Below are 22,349 nucleotides of genomic sequence, written 5' to 3'. Positions count from 1 at the left end.
AAAACCAATTATCAGCAGTTATATTGCGACCTTATCCAAATAAGGGCACAGACATTCTTTTCACAACATCAGTGGGTTTGTTGCTGACACAGTAAGGACCATCTGGCTGTTTTCCAGCATAAATTTCAAGGTTGTATGTGTAGGTCTTACTGGCATCAACAAGGGCATACATTTTTATTCCATATTTGCTAGGTTTTGATCGTATGTATTGATGAAATGTGCATCTACCACGAAAACCAGGGAGCATTTCGTCAATTGTGACATTTGCCCCAGGGCGGTAGTTTATCTTACAGTTTTCCACAAATTTTTGGAATACATCGCGAATTGGAGCAAGCCGGTTATGTGTTTTTCGTTCGGTTTGGGTAGTTCTGTCATCAAACGAAAGGCAACAAATTAGAATCTTGAATCTTTTTTGAGACATAACAAGGCTACATTTTTCAATTCCATCACTTTCTATACCCCAAAGTTCCTCCAAGCTTTGCCGATTTGCCCTATAAGCTCCTGCAAGGTATAATAATCCAAAAAATGCACGCAGTTCGATTTCATCCGTGGGCTTCAGGATTCTGTCACAGATGAACTTGTGCTTTATATTGTCTATATATTGATTAGTGTATATGACAATAGAGTCCAGAATGTCATCTGTTAAAAAAGTATTCCAGCATTCAGCTGCAGTTTTTGCATTACGTGCTGTTCTCATAACTGCAGGAAGGTGAGTGATAAAGTTATGAGGTTCCATACTTTTTTTATGGGTGGATTCTTGTTCCATTTGTTTTTTTTATCTTTTCCCATATAATAAGATTTTATATCTTCTTCCTCGTCATCACTGTCACCATCTTGCTCTGTTTCAGAATTTAGTTCACAGACTTCCACCTCATCATGAGAATCAATCTCACTTTCTTCAAAATCCTCATTCATTGTGGGGTCTGCATCATCATCTAACAGCATGTTTCTCACTTCCTCAACATGATGGGGTTTTGAAAGATCATACATTTTCTTCTCCATTTCAGAAGATAATCTGAAGCAAGAGAGAGAATATGCATTAGGGAACAATGTGCCTGAGAAGCACACTTTCATTTGTAAGAAAATCTGCCTTATTTATATGAAACTATGTGGCAGCCCGATTCTAAAGAATCGGGAGTCTAGAATCCATATATACTTTATTTATTCAAATGTAAGAATAATACAATTAATAAATAATAGTAAGAAAGAACAAAAAATGGCTGCACTCACCAGCTCTTGACAATTCTTGTTATTTAAGTAAAAATTCAAAAATCACACCAAAATGGCGGGCGGAGTGTGTCACAGTACGGCACGTTTCTGATTGGTCGCTCGCAGCAGGCGGCAACCAATCAGACACTGGACACTGTTGACGTCACTTATCTCCGGACATTAGCTCCGGACATTAGCTCCGGACATTAGCTCCGGACATTATCTCCGCACATTAGCTCCAGACATTAGCTCCGGACATTAGCTCCGGACAAAGCCACGGAAGTTGGCACAAATTGCAGGAAGTAGTATTCTAGGCAATTAATCTCCGGACATTAGCTCCGGACATTAGCTCCGGACATTAGCTCCGGACAAAGCCACGGAAGTTGGCACAAATTGCAGGAAGTAGTATTCTAGGCAATTATATATTAGATGTGGCAAAGAAGAGGTTAATAAACGGCAGTCTCTCAGTATAACAGTCAGTGAATAATAGGCAGTATATGGAGAAAACACCAAACAAAAGTTCAAAATTGGTGTGAAAATGTCACTGAACCACTTCACAACTAAATATATATAGTTTTGGTAAATGGTATTATCATTTTTTTGACGAAATTCGGCAGGAGCTTGAAGAGCAACGTCACTGGGCCCGCCTCCACGCAGTAGAAACTTGCTGTGAGGTAAAAATTCAAAAATCACACCAAAATGGCGGGCGGAGTGTGTCACAGTACGGCACGTTTCTGATTGGTCGCTCGCAGCAGGCGGCAACCAATCAGACACTGGACACTGTTGATGTCATTTATCTCCGGACATTAGCTCCGGACATTAGCTCCGGACATTAGCTCCGGACATTAGCTCCGGACATTATCTCCGCACATTAGCTCCAGACATTAGCTCCGGACATTAGCTCCGGACAAAGCCATGGAAGTTGGCACAAATTGCAGGAAGTAGTATTCTAGGCAATTAATCTCCGGACATTAGCTCCGGACATTAGCTCCGGACATAGCCACGGAAGTTGGCACAAATTGCAGGAAGTAGTATTCTAGGCAATTATATATTAGATGTGGCAAAGAAGAGGTTAATAAACGGCAGTCTCTCAGTATAACAGTCAGTGAATAATAGGCAGTATATGGAGAAAACACCAAACAAAAGTTCAAAATTGGTGTGAAAATGTCACTGAACCACTTCACAACTAAATATATATAGTTTTGGTAAATGGTATTATCATTTTTTTGACGAAATTCGGCAGGAGCTTGAAGAGCAACGTCACTGGGCCCGCCTCCACGCAGTAGAAACTTGCTGTGAGGTAAAAATTCAAAAATCACACCAAAATGGCGGGCGGAGTGTGTCACAGTACGGCACGTTTCTGATTGGTCGCTCGCAGCAGGCGGCAACCAATCAGACACTGGACACTGTTGACGTCACTTATCTCCGGACATTAGCTCCGGACATTAGCTCCGGACAAAGCCACGGAAGTTGGCACAAATTGCAGGAAGTAGTATTCTAGGCAATTATATATTAGATATCCACAAACCTTTCTCTATCCATTCATAAAAAAAGCTAAATAAACAATAGCAATGACTAAAAACATTACATATCAACCTTATAGAGTGTGATGTGTTCGGGACCAATGAGCCTGAGAAGCCAGCACAGCTATATCTTCCTTCCTGAAGCTCTGCAGACCAACTGTGGTATCAGGTTTCACACAGCAGCTAGAGCCAGGAGACTATCTAGAGGGAGGGGGTTTCCTGAAAATCTGGTGAGAACGGAGAAATGAAAGTAGAAGAGCTGCGCCTGTCAGATCCATTGTTCCTGATGGAGGGAAGTTCTTCTGTATGTGGTACTTGGCATATTGTAGATGGAATGTTTAGATACTGTAGCGTTTCACCCACTACGTGTCTTGGGGGACATTCGCTTGGCAGCAGAATAATCATAGACAGGCACGTTTTTTTTCAGATAAACAGTCCATGTGGTTTATTATACTCCCAGCATAAACCACCGTAGGCCATGTTACATATCACAGACCTCACATAGTCTTTTAGTTCATCATATTATGGCTTTACAAATCCTTCAGTGGTCACACTGGTATCTCTCCAGTCACCGGGTGACTGCACAGTTCAGCAACTGTCTTATGTTAGCGCACACAGTTCTTTTCCCCATACCAGGGGTTACCTCTTAGGAGCCCTTGCTCCACAGGTTGACTCCACGTCAGTCCAAGGTCCACAACAGGACCGTCCAGGTCGATGGTCTCACAGTGCTTCCAGGACGACTCCACTCCCAGGAGCCTCCAACACTGATCGTCCAGGTCGATGGTCTTACAGTGCTTCCAGGACGACTCCACTCCCAGGAGCCTCCAACACTGACCGTCCAGGACCTAAAGCACACAGGCTACTCAGTGCCAAAGCCCAACCATGTGCTATTCAGGAATTCCCAGGATTTCCAACACAGGCTTCCAGGGCCTTGCACTTGGACCATTCAGATCTAAACACAGGAACCGTGTTACCCACACCCTGGTCACATTACATACCCGTAACCACTCCCTTGGGTGGGAGTGGGTGTGTGTGGCTAGTTTGTCCCATCCATCTCACATAACTAGCCCTGCCAATCTCCCATTAGAACTTACACATTTACATGTGGGACTACAGGTCCCAGACCACAACATAACTTTAGACTGACAGCGCAGTGTCCTCCTCTGCGACACACATACCGGCCCCATGTACAATTCTGCCAGACTTTGTCTCATCACAACTATGCCTCCAAGTGCATCTTGAAGTGCACATGCAGTGTCCCCTGGCTGTAGCATTGGTCACTGCACGACAATACTATAAAGTCCACTTTTTCTTCTTTGAAATTCCTTTCCTAATGGGGGGCACCATGCAGAAATAGCAGTTGATAATGTGATTAGTTGAATCCCTCCAGATCATTTGGACTGCAAGAGGCATAGGTCGCCGCTTCCCATGCAACCACTAGGGAAGATGTGATGAACATCGACTGCAGTGTATGTGTGGAGCCCAACTTTTGTATTGATCTCTATTCTGCAGCCAAAATACAGGTTGCAGGCTTTCCTTATCATGGTAGTCAAGTTTCACCTTTGTGACGCAAAAGTCACTTCTCCGCATATATACCAAAAACTATCCACTTTGTTAATGCAAGAATGAGGCATATCATTCATGACACATATCCAAGCCCTTTCCACTTCCTGCCGACTTCAACTCATAAATATTTCACGAATCCGTTCATTCCTCAACCAAGAATCTTCAAAAACCCTAGTCCATGCCCTCATCATCTCTCGCCTTGACTACTGCAAACTCCTGCTCTGTGGCCTCCCCTCTAACACTCTTGCACCCCCCCAATCTATTCTAAACTCTGCTGTCCGACTAATCCACCTGTCCCCCCGCTATTCCCCAGCCTCTCCCCTCTGTCATTCCTTTCACTGGCTCCCCATTGCCCAGAGACTCCAGTACAAAACCCTAACCATGACGTACAAAGCCATCCACAACCTGTCTCCTCCATACATCTGTGACCTCGCCTCCCGGTACTTACCTACATGCACCCTCCGATCCGATCCTCACAAGATCTCCTTCTCTACTCCCCTCTTATCTCCTCTTCCCACAATCGTATACAAGATTTATCTCGCGTATCACCCCTACTCTGGAACCCTCTACCACAACTGATCAGACTCTCGCCTACCATCGAAACCTTCAAAAAGAACCTGAAGACCCACCTCTTCCGACAAGCCTACAGCCTGCAGTAACCACCGATCGACCAAACCGCTGCATGACCAGCTCTATCCTCACCTACTGTATTCTCACCCATCCCTTGTGGATTGTGAGCCTTCGCGGGCAGGGTCCTCACTCCTCCTGTACCAGTTATGACTTGTACTGTTTAAGATTATTGTACTTGTTTTTATTATGTATACCCCTCATCACATGTAAAGCGCCATGGAATAAATGGCACTATAACAATAAATAATAATAATAATAATATCTGAAAAAACATGTTACTATGCGAAGTAACCAAGCTAAGAAATCCTAAAACTGTGTCCCTTAGGCCGGCGTCACACTAGGCGTATGAAAATACGGTCCGTTTTTTACGGCTGTAATATGCAGAAATGTTCCCAAAATAGTGATCCTTATGTCATCCGTAGGCAGGGTGTGGCAGCGTATTTTGCGCATGTCATCCTCCGTATTGCATCCGTACAGCGAGATTTTTTCATCGGCTTGCAAAACGGACATACAATGGATCCATGGGCTGTAGCGGTGGGATATGGGGTAATAAAGGGTTAATGTCACCTTGCTATTGTAAGGTGACATTAAGCCAGGTTAATAATGGAGAGGCGTCAATAAGACACCTATCCATCATTAATCCAATAGTAGTAAATTGTTAATAAAACACAGACACACATTAGGAATGAAGTATTTTATTGAAATAAAGACACAGGGTGTTGTAATAGTTTATTATACTCTCAATCCAATTGAAGACCCTTGTCACCTGAAACAAAGTTAAAATAAAAAAACAACAATATCCCATACCTTCCGTCGTTCGGTCTTGTCCCACGCTGTAAATCCATCTGAAGGGGTTAACTAATTTTACAAGCAGGAGCCTGCTAATGCAGCCGCCCCTGCCTGTAAAAACCCAGGGAATGAATGGAAAGCAGGGGAAAGTGGCTACCTAGACTTGCGGTGCTGCGCCCACTGCTGGCATAACCTCAGATGAACTCGAGCGTGGGAATTTTTCTGAATATTTTCTCACGCTCGAGTTTATCTGAGGTTATATAATACGGATGCGTAAAATACAGCAGATAGGAGCTGCCCCATAGAAAATCATTGGTCCGTGTGCAATGCGTATTTTCTGCACCTCTCATACGTCCGTAAAACTCGCTAGTGTGACGCCGACCTTACACAGAGGACATTTATAAACGTAGGGGATACAACTGTAATTAGGATTACCGAGTTTGCATTTTTTGATTGGTCACCCTGATAGCATACTGAAGGCTCAATAGAATAAATAGATTATAATCTATAATATTTATGTAATAGACTAGCTACCTTCAATGCAATAATGATGATGAAATAATAAAAGACACAATTTTTCTATAAGCCTACATAAAAGGTGTCATGATTAAATACAACCTCCTTTGGATCTTGAAAATTAGAGGCAATCAGCAAATTTAAGCCTCATATTAGTTCTCACCACCACAAAATTAGTTAAGATCAACTGTTTTAGTCTCCAAACCAATTTGGCTCTAGAACAGTGTGTCTTACCTCGTATTTCATTTGGAAGGTCTGCACAAGGTTGAGGTCTGTGAACATTCGACTTGTAGCTAATGTGGTTTCCATGTCAGTAAGCTCAAAATCACTGAAGTAGAAGTCTGTTAATTTAAGTGCTTGTGCAGATGGCACGACTGATCCCTGTGAATGACAAGAAACATGAATTAGTTGAAGTCACAACACAAATCTCACAGGTAAGCACCATGTGAGAGGTTACAGGAAAATAACCTAGACCCTTTGCTACTCTTCTCAGTTAAACTAGGGATAAGACAAGGTAATTATCGGCATCAGTTATAATGTTATGTTTCACACACATCTAATTTATTATTGCTGTTTGAGAGCATGTGTATACAGGGTTTTTTTTTTTTTTAAGTCAGTCAAAAACTACGTTTTAGTCGTTTAGCAGAAACTGCTTTAGGTAATGCTTCTTCTTTAGGACGTTTTTGTTAGTGGTTTTCATTTAATTAAATACTGTATATTATATACTCGAGTATAAGCCGAGAATTTCAGCCCATTTTTTTAGGCTGAAAATGCCCCTCTCGGCTTATACTCGAGTCATTCCCAGGGGTCGTTAGGGCAGGGGGAGCGGCAGCTGTCTAATCATACTCACCTGCTCCTGGCGCAGTCCCTGCATGTCCCTGGTTCTTCGGGCGCCGGCAGCCTCTTCCAGCGTTGAGCTGTCACATGGTACCAATCATTACAGTCATGAATATGGACCCGACTCCACACCCATAGGGGTGAAGCCACATATTCATTACTGTAATGAGCGGTACCATGTGACCGCTCAACGCTGGATGAAGCTGCCGGTGCAGGGACCGCACCAGGAGCAGGTAAGTATAACGGGGGCATTGTGCCATATTCACCTGTCTGCGTACCATCTCCGCTCCGTCTTCCGCATCCTCTGCTGTGACGTTCAGGTCAGTGGGCACGATGACGTGGTTAGTGTGCACCCTCTGCCTGAACATCAGTGCAAAGATGCAGCGGCGCCCGGCGGTGGAACTTGGAAAGGTGACTATAGCAAGTGCCGGGGGCCTGAGTGACGAGAGGTGAGTATGTGATTTTTTTTTTAATCGCAGCAACAGCATATGGGGCAAATGTGTCTATGGAGCATCTTATGGGGCCATAATCAGCATTTGTGGAGCATTATATGGGGCAAACGTGTATATGGAGCATCTTATGGGGCCATAATCAGCATTTGTGGAGCATTATATGGGGCAAATGTGTATATGGAGCATCTTATGGGGCCATAATCAGCATTTGTGGAGCATTATACGGGCCAAATGTGTCTATGGAGCATCTTATGGGGCCATAATCAGCATTTGTGCAGCATTATATGGGGCATATTTTAATATGGAGCATCTTATGGGGCCCATCATGAACTATATGGAGCATTATATGGGGCTCCTGATTCAATATGGATATTCAAAAACACTTATCCTACTGACGTCTCAATTAATTTTACTTTTATTGGTATCTATTTTTATTTTTTACATTTACCGGTAGCTGCTGCATTTTCCACCCTAGACTTATACTCGAGTCATTAAGTTTTCCTATTTTTTTTGTGGCAAAATTAGGGGTCTCGGCTTATACTCAGGTCAGCTTATGCTCGAGTATATATGGCAGTTTTGAAAAGCTTTTGAAGTGTTTTGGAAGTGTTATTTTTTCCTGAAGTATTTTTTGCAGCCTTCTAATATAGTATAGGATAGTGCCTAGTTTAAAGCTTTTCCATCAAGAGACGCATTAAGGAAGTGATGTGAACTTCATTTTTTTCCCCATTAGGTTTAAAAAAAAAAAAAAACTGGACCAGAGGAACATGTGAAGAGCAAAGTGTATTTACAATAGCAGTGAATAGGAAATGACTTTTGGAATGTATTGAGTGATTTATGTCACATGTCTGTTAACACCTTTACCATCTTGGGTTTTCCTTTGTTGCTCCCCTTCTTTCCAGAGCTACAACTTTTTTATTTTTCCATCAATATTGATTTTACCATACAGCGTATTGGAAAATAGGAAAAAAATTCCAAGAGCCGTGAAATTGCAAAAAAGTGCAATTCCACAATTGTTCATAATTTTTTTTACCATGTTCACAAAATGCTAAAACTATCCTGCCATTATGGTTCTTTTGGTCATTACAAATTCGTAGATACCAGACATTTATATGTTCTTTTTTATTTAAGTGGTAAAGAAAAATCCAAAGTTTGTAAAAAAAAGAAATAAAACACTATTTTCCGAAACCTGTAGTGCAGGGGTCACTACACAGATAATGAGTTGGTGATTAAATTCTCACCTGTGCAGTACAAGGAAATCCTGAAAACATGACCTGTTTGCAGCCCTCGAGGAACGCAGTTTGACACCCCTGATGTAGTGTATCCATTTTTCGGGATCTGGGGCTGGTGAGGGCTTATTTTTTGCTTGCCGAGCTGAAGTTATTTATACCATTTTAGGATAGATACAACGTTTTGATCACCCATTATTGCATTTTATTGCAATGTTGCTGTAAACAATAAAACGTAATTCTGATGTTTTCATCTTTTTCTTATTATGGCATTTACCGATCAGATTAATTCTTTATACATTTTGATAGATCAGATGCTTTTGAACACAGCGATATCAAATGTCTGTAATTTTTTATTTTTTTTTAATTGTTTTATTTTGAAACGGGGAAAAAGGGGGTGATTTGCACTTTTTTATTTTTTAAAAAACTTTTTTTTTTTTTACTTTTTACATGCTTCAATAGTCTCCTTAGGAGACTTGAATCTGCGATCTTCTGATGACTTGTGCTATACATAACATGGCTGCAGTCCTGCTATGTGCAGCAAAAATGCTCATTTGCTATAAGCGGCTGCCTTCGGGCGGCACTCACAGCAGTTCGGCAATGACAACGTCAGGGGTCTCCTGCAGACCTTGGGTTGTCATGCCTACCCATTGGCACCCCGCAGTCATGTGACAGTGGCGCCAATGGGTAGAGCTAATGACGCGCATTCGGTTTGCACGAGTTAAATGCAGCTGTCAGAGATTGACAGCAGCATTTAACATGTTAAAGCCTCAAGTGGTTCGCTATTTCACCCGTGGCTTTAGGGGCACATGACAGCTGATCAGATCAGCTGTCATGTGCCGGAAAAGGCTCAGTGCCAGAGCCCACACCAAAGATGAGGAGGTAACCTATCATATACCTATACGTCATAGGTCATAAACGAGTTATAGTTGACCAGCTCCCAAAGACTGATCAAAACAGTCTATGTCCAACATATCATAACTTCATAAGGCACATATAGAGAACTTGAATTTGACCTATTAACCAATGTTGATCAACTATATAATAGTCAATCAGTGCTAATTTTTCTAACACATTCATACAGGATGATAAAAAATGTATGGAGAATAATGATTGTTAATTAGTGATGATCAAGCACTAAAATGCTCTAGTGCTCAATACTCAAATCGAGCAGGTCAGATGTTTGGAAGGGCTCGACTCGAGCAGCAAGTATAATGGAAGTCAATGGGAAACTTAAGCATTTTTCTAGAAGACCCTACCCAGATAGCTGGGAGGGCACCTGACAATGCAAAGGTGACATCAACGCGCCCAACTATCACGCCACTTGCCACCACCACAGGGCAAGTGGGAAGATGGAGGCTAAGTGCTAGAATTGGCACATCTTAGAGATGCGCCTTTTCTGGGGTGGCTGAGAGCTGATGTTTTTAGCCTGGGGGGGCTAATATCCATGGCCCCTTCCTAGGCTATTAATATTAGCCCGCAGCTGTTTGCGTAGCCTTTGGTAATTATTAATTAGAAGGGGACCCTACGTAATTTTTTTCAGGGTCCCCCATTTTAATAGCTTGGGAAGCTCCATGTTTATTACTATAAACATCAGCCCCCAACTTTCACTCTGCTGGTTACAAAAATTGTGCGGGAGCCCATGCCATTTTTTTCAGAAACATAATCTTTTATTAATTAAATACATGTACAGTAAGCTGCACATAAACTGTACTAATGTATTTGTCACAGACATCTGTATAACTATCTAATCTATGTGTATCTGCTGTATGTAATCCATCTCTTGTCCTCATGCAGAGAGATCACATAACTGTTTTCAAAGCAGTTTATGATCCACATAGACCTGGACATTTGTTTATCTGTTCACTACATTTATTGTATCCTGCTATCTCAACTGAGTTAGATTGATTGCTAACGAGAGGGGGAAAAAAAAAAGAAAAAAAAAGTGAGATCTAAGAGCTAGCCTTCTATAAAGGTAGACATACTTTGGGGACGCATTCGCGCAGGGGTGCATTCACGCACTATTATTTGTGTTCAATTATTCAAAGTACATTTTCTAAGTACTGGCAGTTATAACATGGCAGTTAGACAGGGCAGGAGACAGGTAGGAAAATCTAAATCTAATCCCTGTTCATTTGGAACAGAACAAATACTCACCATATGTATTTGTATAATCTATATCCTGGCTACTGCACTCTCTCACATTCACTGCCCTTGCATAAACTCTATACGCTCCATCCATATCGGCCCCTCTGTCCTTGACTTTCCTATGTATAGCACTCATGCTCTGTTCACATTGCTTAACAGGGCAGATCCATTCAGTCCCACCACTCAACACAAGAGACGCTCTCACAAATCACTTAACCATCTGCTCACTCTTTCTATCATCCTTCTCCAAGTCGCTGGAGACATCTCTGCCAACCCCGGCCTCCCCCCCATGTTATAGCCAGTCAAACCTCCCAACTGCTACACTCAGAAACCCCTCTAAACTTATTAATATTCCCTGCATGCCTTCTGTCTCTTTCAGTTGTGGCCTTTGGAATTCTCACTCTGTGTGTAATAAACTCTCTTTCATCCACGTCTTCTTCCTTTCTAATTCTCTTAATCTCCTGGCTCTTACTGAAACCTGGATCCAGCAGTCAGACACCACCGCTGCTGCTCTTTCATATTGTGGACTACGCTTTTCTCATACCCCAAAATTGGACAACAGAGCAGATGGAGGTGTTGGTTTGCTCCTATCACCCAAATGTACCTTCCAAATTATCCCACCCAAGTACCCTCAAATGTACCTTCCAAGTTATCCCCCCAAGTACCCTCACTTGTCTTCCCTTCCTTTGAGGTTCATGCTCTCAGACTATACATCCCCTTCTTCTCCATGTGAGTGGCGGTGGTGTATCGTCCTCCCGGCCCCTCTCACCAGTTCCTGGATCACTTTGCCACCTGGCTTCCACACTTTCTCTCCTGTGACACCCCCACCCTCATCATGGGTGATTTCAACATCCCCATTGCTTGTCCCCTCTCCCCATTTGCTTTTCACCTTTTATCTCTAACCTCCTCTTTCGGCCTCTCGCAGCTTGCACATTTTCTGTTAGTACAATAAACCTCATTTCAAGGCAGAAACATTAACTGTGTCCAACAGTTATTAGATATATGAAACTGAAATAGTTGTTGCAAAAAAAAACAATTTTTATAAAACATTAAGCTTAAGATTAATAGGGGCGCCCAAACTTTTTCATATAACTGTATATATATATATATACAGCTCAGCAGAAGCCCCTCATATATATACAGCCCAGCAGAAGCCTCTCATACATTTACAGCCCAGCAGAAGCCTTTCTTACATAAACAGCCCAGCAGAAGCCTCTGACATATAGAGCCCAGCAGAAGCCCCTCATATATATACAGCCCAGCAGAAGCCTCTCATACATATACAGCCCAGCAGAAGCCTCTCATATATATACAGCCCAGCAGAAGCCTCTCATACATATACAGCCCAGCAGAAGCCTCTCATACATATACAGCCCAGCAGAAGCCCCTCATATATATACAGCCCAGCAGAAGCCTCTCATACATACACAGCCCAGCAGAAGCCTCTCATACAAATACAACCCAGTAGAAGCCACTAATATATATACAGCCCAGCAGAAGCCTCTCATACATATACAGCCCAGCAGAAGCCTCTCATACATATACAGCCCAGCAGAAGCCCATCATATATATATGGCCCAGCAGAAGCCTCTCATACATATACAGCCCAGCAGAAGCCTCTCATACATATACAGCCCAGCAGAAGCCTCTCATATATATACAGCCCAGCAGAAGCCCCTCATACATATACAGCCTAGCAGCAGCCTAGCAGAAGCCCCTAATATATATACAGCCCAGCAGAAGCCTCTCATACATATACAGCCCAGCAGAAGCCTCTCATACATATACAGCCCAGCAGAAGCCCATCATATATATACAGCCCAGCAGAAGCCTCTCATACATTTACAGCTCAGCAGAAGCCCCTCATATATATATACAGCTCAGCAGAAGCCTCTCATACATATACAGCCCAGCAGAAGCCCATCATATATATACAGCCCAGCAGAAGCCTCTCATACATATACAGCCCAGCAGAAGCCTCTCATACATATACAGCCCAGCAGAAGCCCCTCATATATATACAGCCCAGCAGAAGCCTCTCATACATACACAGCCCAGCAGAAGCCTCTCATACATACTGTATATAGCCCAGCAGAAGCCTCTCATACATATACAGCCAGCACAGCAACAGCCTCTGATATATACAGGTAAAAAGCCTCTGATATATACAGCCCAGCAGAAGCCCCTCATAGATATGCAGCCCAGCAGAAGCCCCTCATATATATACAGCCCAGCAGAAGCCCCTCATATATATACAGCCCAGCAGAAGCCCCTCATATATATACAGCCCAGCAGAAGCCTCTCATACATATTCAGCCCAGAAGAAGCCTCTCATACATTTAGAGCCCAGCAGAAGCCTCTGACATATACAGCCCAGCAGCAGTCTTTGATATAGATAGCCCAAATTTCTACAATATACATACATACATATGTACATATTTTAATCTTTAACGCCCTTTCAGGACTTCAAGGGTTGACAGGGTCAGATATACTGTGTGAATTGGACTTTAGTGACATCATTAGTGATTTTGCAGCACAAAAACCAAGGAAAGTGCCTGGATTGTAAAAAATGAATGATTTTACTTGAATTACTCTGTGTAAATGATTTTTGTAAATAAACTTGCGTTCGTTTTATTTTATGCTTTTGCATTACATATTGCAGCACCTTGAAAAATGGGCCTCCCTCCAAAATGGGCCCCGTGCCACCCACCTCCTAAATCCGGCCCTGATACTTAGGCAGTAAACTGGTTCATGCAGCTTTACATGAACACCCGATCCTTACACTATGGCTGGTCCGAATAACTAAAGCAATTGTTACCATCCACCTCTCATGTCTCCCCCTTTTCCTCATAGTTTGTAAGCTTGCGAGCAGGGCCCTCATTCCTCTTGGTTTCTATTTTGAACTGTGATTTCTGTTATGCTGTAATGTCTATTGTCTGTACAAGCCCCCTCTATAATTTGTAAAGCGCTGCGGAATATGTTGGCTCTATATAAATAAAATTATTATTATCTCTTCAATCTGTTGGCTCCTGCAGTGATTTTACAGTACATGACAGATGAATTGCCAGCTTTTCTTCTATCTATGTAATGTAATATACTATATATATGTATATATATATATATATATATATATATATATATATATATATATATATATATATATATATATTGTAAGATTGCACTTGCTGAGTGTATTGGGGACACTCGCTTGGCACGGGATTCAATCACTTAGGCACGGTTTTTCACTTGCACTTGCTGAGTGTATTGGGGGACACTCGCTTGGCATGGGATTCAAGCACTTAGGCACGGTTTTTCACTTTAAGCAGTCCACACAGTTTATTATGGAGTCATAGTAACATAGTAACATAGTAACATAGTTAGTAAGGCCGAAAAAAGACATTTGTCCATCCAGTTCAGCCTATATTCCATTATAATAAATACCCAGATCTACGTCCTTCTACAGAACCTAATAATTGTATGATACAATATTGTTCTGCTCCAGGAAGACATCCAGGCCTCTCTTGAACCCCTCGACTGAGTTCGCCATCACCACCTCCTCAGGCAAGCAATTCCAGATTCTCACTGCCCTAACAGTAAAGAATCCTCTTCTATGTTGGTGGAAAAACCTTCTCTCCTCCAGACGCAAAGAATGCCCCCTTGTGCCCGTCACCTTCCTTGGTATAAACAGATCCTCAGCGAGATATTTGTATTGTCCCCTTATATACTTATACATGGTTATTAGATCGCCCTTCAGTCGTCTTTTTTCTAGACTAAATAATCCTAATTTCGCTAATCTATCTGGGTATTGTAGTTCTCCCATCCCCTTTATTAATTTTGTTGCCCTCCTTTGTACTCTCTCTAGTTCCATTATATCCTTCCTGAGCACCGGTGCCCAAAACTGGACACAGTACTCCATGTGCGGTCTAACTAGGGATTTGTACAGAGGCAGTATAATGCTCTCATCATGTGTATCCAGACCTCTTTTAATGCACCCCATGATCCTGTTTGCCTTGGCAGCTGCTGCCTGGCACTGGCTGCTCCAGGTAAGTTTATCATTAACTAGGATCCCCAAGTCCTTCTCCCTGTCAGATTTACCCAGTGGTTTCCCGTTCAGTGTGTAATGGTGATATTGATTCCCTCTTCCCATGTGTATAACCTTACATTTATCATTGTTAAACCTCATCTGCCACCTTTCAGCCCAAGTTTCCAACTTATCCAGATCCATCTGTAGCAGAATACTATCTTCTCTTGTATTAACTGCTTTACATAGTTTTGTATCATCTGCAAATATCGATATTTTACTGTGTAAACCTTCTACCAGATCATTAATGAATATGTTGAAGAGAACAGGTCCCAATACTGACCCCTGCGGTACCCCACTGGTCACAGCGACCCAGTTAGAGACTATACCATTTATAACCACTCTCTGCTTTCTATCACTAAGCCAGTTACTAACCCATTTACACACATTTTCCCCCAGACCAAGCATTCTCATTTTGTGTACCAACCTCTTGTGCGGCACGGTATCAAACGCTTTGGAAAAATCGAGATATACCACGTCCAATGACTCACCGTGGTCCAGCCTATAGCTTACCTCTTCATAAAAACTGATTAGATTGGTTTGACAGGAGCGATTTCTCATAAACCCATGCTGATATGGAGTTAAACAGTTATTCTCATTGAGATAATCCAGAATAACATCCCTCAGAAACCCTTCAAATATTTTACCAACAATAGAGGTTAGACTTACTGGCCTATAATTTCCAGGTTCACTTTTAGAGCCCTTTTTGAATATTGGCACCACATTTGCTATGCGCCAGTCCTGCGGAACAGACCCTGTCGCTATAGAGTCACTAAAAATAAGAAATAATGGTTTATCTATTACATTACTTAGTTCTCTTAGTACTCGTGGGTGTATGCCATCCGGACCCGGAGATTTATCTATTTTAGTCTTATTTAGCCGGTTTCGCACCTCTTCTTGGGTTAGATTGGTGACCCTTAATATAGGGTTTTCATTGTTTCTTGGGATTTCACCTAGCATTTCATTTTCCACCGTGAATACCGTGGAGAAGAAGGTGTTTAATATGTTAGCTTTTTCCTCGTCATCTACAACCATTCTTTCCTCACTATTTTTTAAGGGGCCTACATTTTCAGTTTTTATTCTTTTACTATTGATATAGTTGAAGAACAGTTTGGGATTAGTTTTACTCTCCTTAGCAATGTGCTTCTCTGTTTCCTTTTTGGCAGCTTTAATTAGTTTTTTAGATAAAGTATTTTTCTCCCTATAGTTTTTTAGAGCTTCAATGGTGCCATCCTGCTTTAGTAGTGCAAATGCTTTCTTTTTACTGTTAATTGCCTGTCTTACTTCTTTGTTTAGCCACATTGGGTTTTTCCTATTTCTAGTCCTTTTATTCCCACAAGGTATAAACCGCTTACACTGCCTATTTAGGATGTTCTTAAACATTTCCCATTTATTATCTGTATTCTCATTTCTGAGGATATTGTCCCAGTCTACCAGATTAAGGGCATCTCTAAGCTGTTCAAACTTTGCCTTCCTAAAGTTCAATGTTTTTGTGACTCCCTGACAAGTCCCCCTAGTGAAAGACAGGTGAAACTGCACAATATTGTGGTCGCTATTTCCTAAATGCCCAACCACCTGCAGATTTGTTATTCTGTCAGGTCTATTAGATAGTATTAGGTCTAAAAGTGCTGCTCCTCTGGTTGGATTCTGCACCAATTGTGAAAGATAATTTTTCTTGGTTATTAGCAGTCATAAACCTGATTACGCACAGTTCATCATATACACTTCATAGAACACAATAGGCACCAACCAGTGACATTAAGTTGCAGCTTTATCTTTAGACACTTCATATTCGGCTTTATCTCACGGACACTAAACATGCTGGACCTCTCACTTCGTCCAGTTACTATGGGTGTCCGTATGCCGAACAGTTCATCAATGTCCCTAGTAATATAGCGCACATGACATTGGGTCGCGGTCTCTAAACACGCTGATCCTTATCTGACCAGTTGCCGTGGGTGACCGCACAGCACCCCATACACTAGGTATATCTTCTAGGAGCTCCTGATCCATACGCTGACTCCTGTCAATACTCACTCTCTCAGGGAAGCTGCCAAACTGGGATCACTGTCCCGGGCAATGCCTTGCTCACCAGGCCACCTGACATTCCAGATCCTCAGACGGGCTGTAGCTTCCCCAAACACAGTGCCATCACGGACTCTGCACACGCGTCCTCTCTGTGCGCTATTCAGGATGTCCATCCCCATCTGGGACCGTCCAACACTCAGACCCCCAGGTCCAAGGCCTCCCCCATGTGCTCTTCAGGGATCTAGTCCTACTCCCAGGACCTGCCAACACAGAGGCCCTCCAGGACCTCCTAACACAGAGGCCCTCCAGGACCTGGCACACAGATCACATGGTCACATTATATACTTGTAGCCACTCCCATATGTGGGAGGTATGTGTGGCTAGTTCAACCATTACAACTACAGATATGCCTCCATGCATATCCTGAGGACCACATGCAGCGCCCCCTAGCTGTAACAGGGGTCACTGCATCACAATATATATAAACACATATATATATTGTGAGATAGCGCTACCTGAGTGGGTTGAGGGACACTCGCTTAGCAACAGGATTAAAGCACTCAGGCATGTTTTCTCACAAAAACAGTCTATTTGGTTTATTTAAATTTCGCAAACCGCACCATAGGCCATGTTGCACATCACAGGCCTACACATAGTCCTTAGCACTTTAACTTGGCGAACAGTTCATAAACGTCAAAGGAACACATAAACCACCGACAGTCTGTTCCAATGGCAGGTACTTCTCTGCCCGTAATCCCCTTTATCTGGAGTTACCTTACAGGACCTCCTGCTCCACACACTGACTCCTGTCAGTCCTGGTTTCCAGGGAAGCTGCCGAACTAGGGTCACCGTCCTTGTAACTAGGGCACTTTAGATAGTTCAGACCCACAGACGGAACTGTAGCTTCCCCAACACAGTAGTCATCACATGCTCTGCAGATATGGCCTCTGCCCAGTCCCAGGCACTTCCAATACACACACCCTCAGTCCATTGCCTCACCAGGTGCTTCCAGGAATCCAGTCCACTCCAGGACATTCCAACACGCAGGCTATCAGTCCATGGCCTCACAATGTGCTTCCAGAGATCCAGTCCACTCCAGGACATTCCAACACATAGGCCATTCACAGGACCTCACACTCTGACCATTCAGGTCCATACACTCTCAACCATGTGACGACACCATGGTCACATTATGTACATGTAACCCCTCCCCTGGATGGGAGGTGTGTGTGTGGTTGGCCAGACCCACCCAGCTCTCCGACCAACCCTGCAAGCCTCCGTTTACCAATATACTAATACTTTTGGGACTACAGGTCCCAGAACAATAATACTACAGGCTTACAGAGCAGACTCTCTCTGCGACACATACCGGCCACAGTTTCATTATCACCATTACAGATACGCCTCAATGCGTATTCTGAGGAGCACATACAGCGCCCCCTGGTTGTAACATGGGTCACTGCACCACAATATATATATATATATATATATATATATATATATATATATATAGAATGCAAGTCTGCAAGGACAGGTTCTCCTCCCCTTTGTACCAGCCTGTCATTGTAAATTTGTTTCCTGTAAACGATATCTATAACTCTGTACATAACCCCTTTCTCATGTACAGCACCATGGAATTAATGGTGCTATATAAGTAAATAATAATAATATATGTGTGTATATATATATATATATATATATATATATATATATATATATATATATATATATATATATATATATGTCACTGACATCTATATATCTATGTGTATATATCTATTCTATCTATTCTATTCTAACTTTTCACTCTGTGATTTTACTGTAGGCGGCACATGAATTGCCGGCTTTTAATCAATCTATCTATCCAGGTGTTTCTCACAAAATTAGAAAATCATCAAAAAGTTAACTTATTTCAGTTCTTCAATACAAAAAGTGAAACTCATACAGTATATTCTATAGAGTCATTACAAACATAGTGATCTATTTCAAGTGTTTATTTCTGTTAATGTTGGCGATTATGGCTTACAGCCAATGTTCACCTGATAAAGGCGGATTTACCGCCGAAAAGCTTTCAGAGGAGATAATGACCAAATAAAGAAGTTTCTTTTCTATCCAACACAAGTGTCTGTCTTGGTCTGTGCGCCCTAATAAGCCTCACTTTTCCTTCTTTGCATTTTACACCCTTCAGGGTGAGCGGCTTGGTGCAGCACTGACCCAGCAGACTATCAACCATCCTGCAGGACCTGAAAGATGGAGAACCTGCGGTGACATCAGCATCACGTGACGTTCCATGTGACCGGCTAACCTCCGAACCCAGAAGTCAGAACGGCGAATGGTGCAGGATAAGCACCGTGGGCTCTGCAAATGAGGTTATGCTGGCAGCATAACCATGGCAGGTTAGTGTACTTTTTTCCTAACCTCCTCCACTTGACCACCGGGTATCACACCAGGAGTGCCCCCTCCTCTCTCTTATTTTGTTTCAATGAAAACCCAAAAGTTATTATCTCAGTAAATTAGAATAATTAACAAAAAACACCTGCAAAGGCTTCCTAAGCATTTAAAAAGCTCCCTTAGTATGTTTCATTAGGCTCCACAATCACGGGGAAGACTGCAGACTTGACCGATCTCCAGAAGGCAGTCATTGACACACTCCACGAGGAGGGTAAGCCACAAAAGTTCATTGCTAAAGAAGCTATTCACAGAGTGCTGTATCCAAGCATATTAATGGAAAGTTGAGTGGATGACAAAAGTGTGGTAGAAAAAGGTGCACAAGCAACCAGGATAACCACAGCCTTGAAAGGATTAAGAAAAAGCCATTCAAAAATTTGAGGGAGATTCTCAAGGAGTTGACTGCTGTTGGAGTCATTGCTTGAAGTGCCACAACACACAGCCGTATCCAGGACATGGCCTTCAAGTATCGCATTCCTTGTGTGAAACCACTCATGACCAATAAACACTACCTGAAGAGTCTTACCTTGGCCAAGGAGAAAAAGAAACGGACTGTTGCTCAGTGGTCCAAGGTATTGTTTTTAGATGAAATTAAATTTTGAATTTCATTTGGAAATCAAGGTCCCAAAGTCTGGAGGCAGAGTGGAGAGGCACACAATCCAAGCTGCTTGAGGTCTAGTATGAAGTTTCCACAATCAGTGATGGTTTGGGGAGCCATGTCTTCTGCTGGTGTAGGTCCACTGTGTTTTATTAAGACCAAAGTTAGTGCAGCCATCTACCAGGAAATTTTAGAGCACTTCGCGCTTGCCTCTGTCGACAAGCTTTTTGGAGATGGAAATTTCATTTCTTCAGCAGGACTTGACACTTGTCCACACTGCCAAAAGTACCACTACCTGGTTTAAAAACAACAGTATCACTGTGTGTGATTGGCCAGCAAACTTGTTTGACCTTAACCCCATAGCGAATCTATGGGGTACTGCCAAGACAAAGATGAGAGACACCAGACCCAACAATGCAGACGAGCTGAAGGCTGCTATCAAAGCAACCTGGGCTTCCATAACACCTCAGCAGTGCCACAGGCTGATCGCCTCCATGACATACCGCATTGATGCAGTAATTGATGCAAAAGGAGCCCCGACCAAGTATTGAGTGCATTTACTGAACATACATTTCAGTAGGCCAACATTTCGAATTTTGAAATCATTTTTCAAGCTGGTGTTATAAAGTATTCTAATTTACTGAGATAATGACTTTTGGGTTTTCAATGGCTGTTAGCCATAATCATCAACATTAACATAAATAAACACTTGAAACAGATCACTCTGTTTGTAATGACTCTATATAATATGTGAGTTTCACTTTTTGTATTGAAGAACTGAAATAAATTATCTTTTTGATGATATTCTAATTTTGTGAGAAGCACCTGTATGTGTGTTTTGACGAATGTAAATGACATAGTGAATTGCTCTATGTAAACGCTCATGTTAAAATCGCATTGCAATCGGATAGCAATCGCACTGCATTCGGATGTAAATCGGATGCTAGGTGTGAAAAAACGGATTGCACTTGCATAATATTCGCATTACACTTGTGCGACTCTTGGCAGGGTAACTCGGGCTGATTTTCCATACGTTTAGTGTGACTCCAGCCTAAATCCCATCCTCTTGGCTGGAACTGAAATGCACTGTGCTTTTGATGCAGCAAAAATACACAAAGTCAAAATCTCATAAAAAAACAATCTATGGCATACAGCGTTAAGCGCACTTATATTACACTGTACAAAAAAGTCCTCATTCACATGTCAGCATTTTTGATCAGGAGTGGAACTTCCAGAGAACAAATTAAACATTGACACCTGTTCTGTGTTTTGGAGACACTCATGATTTTGGCATACACATACTGATGAAATACTGATGCAAAAATACTGATGTGTGAATGAGGCCTAGCTCTTTAGCCAAAACAATGTTGATGAACTGTCGAAGATGGTAACTACATGAATACTCATTTCAAGTAGGGATGGGCGAACCTGAACTGTAAAGTTCTGGACCCGTACTGAACACAGTAACAGCTCAGGTCCAGTTCGGGTCCAGGGCCTGTAAAAGCATAACATTAATAATAAGCATTATAATATTAACCTGTCCAGCGACGTGTACTCCCGTCCCGCTGTCTCCTGGCCGCATCTGCTTCTGGGACCGCTCATTATCTTCTGGTGGTGTGCACCTCACTCAGCAGTCTTTGGCTTTTTCCGGCAGTGTTCGTGCGGTGACCGGGAAGTAGATGCGGACAGGAAACAGCAAGACGGGAGGACGCATCGCTGGAAGGGTAGGTATAATTATAATGATTATTATTTTTATGCTTTGTTTTACAGCCCCCTCGCCCCATCCCATATCTGTAAAGTCCAAGTTCGGGGTTCGGACGCAAGTTCACGTCATCTCCGTTCCCGAACTCGAACTTTACAAAAAAACTCGGACGAACCCACCAATCCCGATCATCGGGGGTTCGCCCATCACGAATTTCAAGCTTTATTAACCCCTTAATGGAGGTATTTTCGTCTTTGCATTTTCGTTTTTTGTTCCTTTTCTTCCCAGAGCCATACCTTTGTTATTTTGTGGCCAAAATGGCCATGTGAGGGCTTGTTTTTTGAAGGACAAGTTGTAAATTTGAAAAACACAATTGGTTTTAACAAAAAAATCCAAGTGCGGTGAAATTGCAAAAAAAAAGGTGCAATTTCACACCTGTTATTGTTTTACCATGTTCACTAAATGCTAAAACTGACCTGCCATTATGATTCTTCAGGTCATTATGAGTTCATAGATACCAAACATGTCTAGGTTCCTTTTTATTTAAGTGGTGAAAAAAAATCCAAACTTTGGTTAAAAAAAAAAGTGTCATTTTA

General features: G+C 42.3%; 1 protein-coding gene across 2 annotated transcripts in view; it reads right to left on the bottom strand.

The window, feature by feature from the left end:
- PDE5A (phosphodiesterase 5A) overlaps window positions 1-22,349 on the bottom strand; it is a 518,628-nt gene that overhangs the window by 130,782 nt on the left and 365,497 nt on the right. For both annotated transcript variants that reach the window (XM_069743739.1, XM_069743740.1), the window contains exon 12: window positions 6,468-6,614. In XM_069743739.1, coding sequence (XP_069599840.1) covers window positions 6,468-6,614 — 147 coding nt within the window. The remainder of the gene's footprint in view (window positions 1-6,467; window positions 6,615-22,349) is intronic.

This window comes from Ranitomeya imitator, chromosome 1 (assembly GCF_032444005.1).
Source record: "Ranitomeya imitator isolate aRanImi1 chromosome 1, aRanImi1.pri, whole genome shotgun sequence".
Classification (NCBI taxonomy): domain Eukaryota; kingdom Metazoa; phylum Chordata; class Amphibia; order Anura; family Dendrobatidae; genus Ranitomeya; species Ranitomeya imitator.
This window is presented reverse-complemented; position numbering and strand designations above follow the sequence as displayed.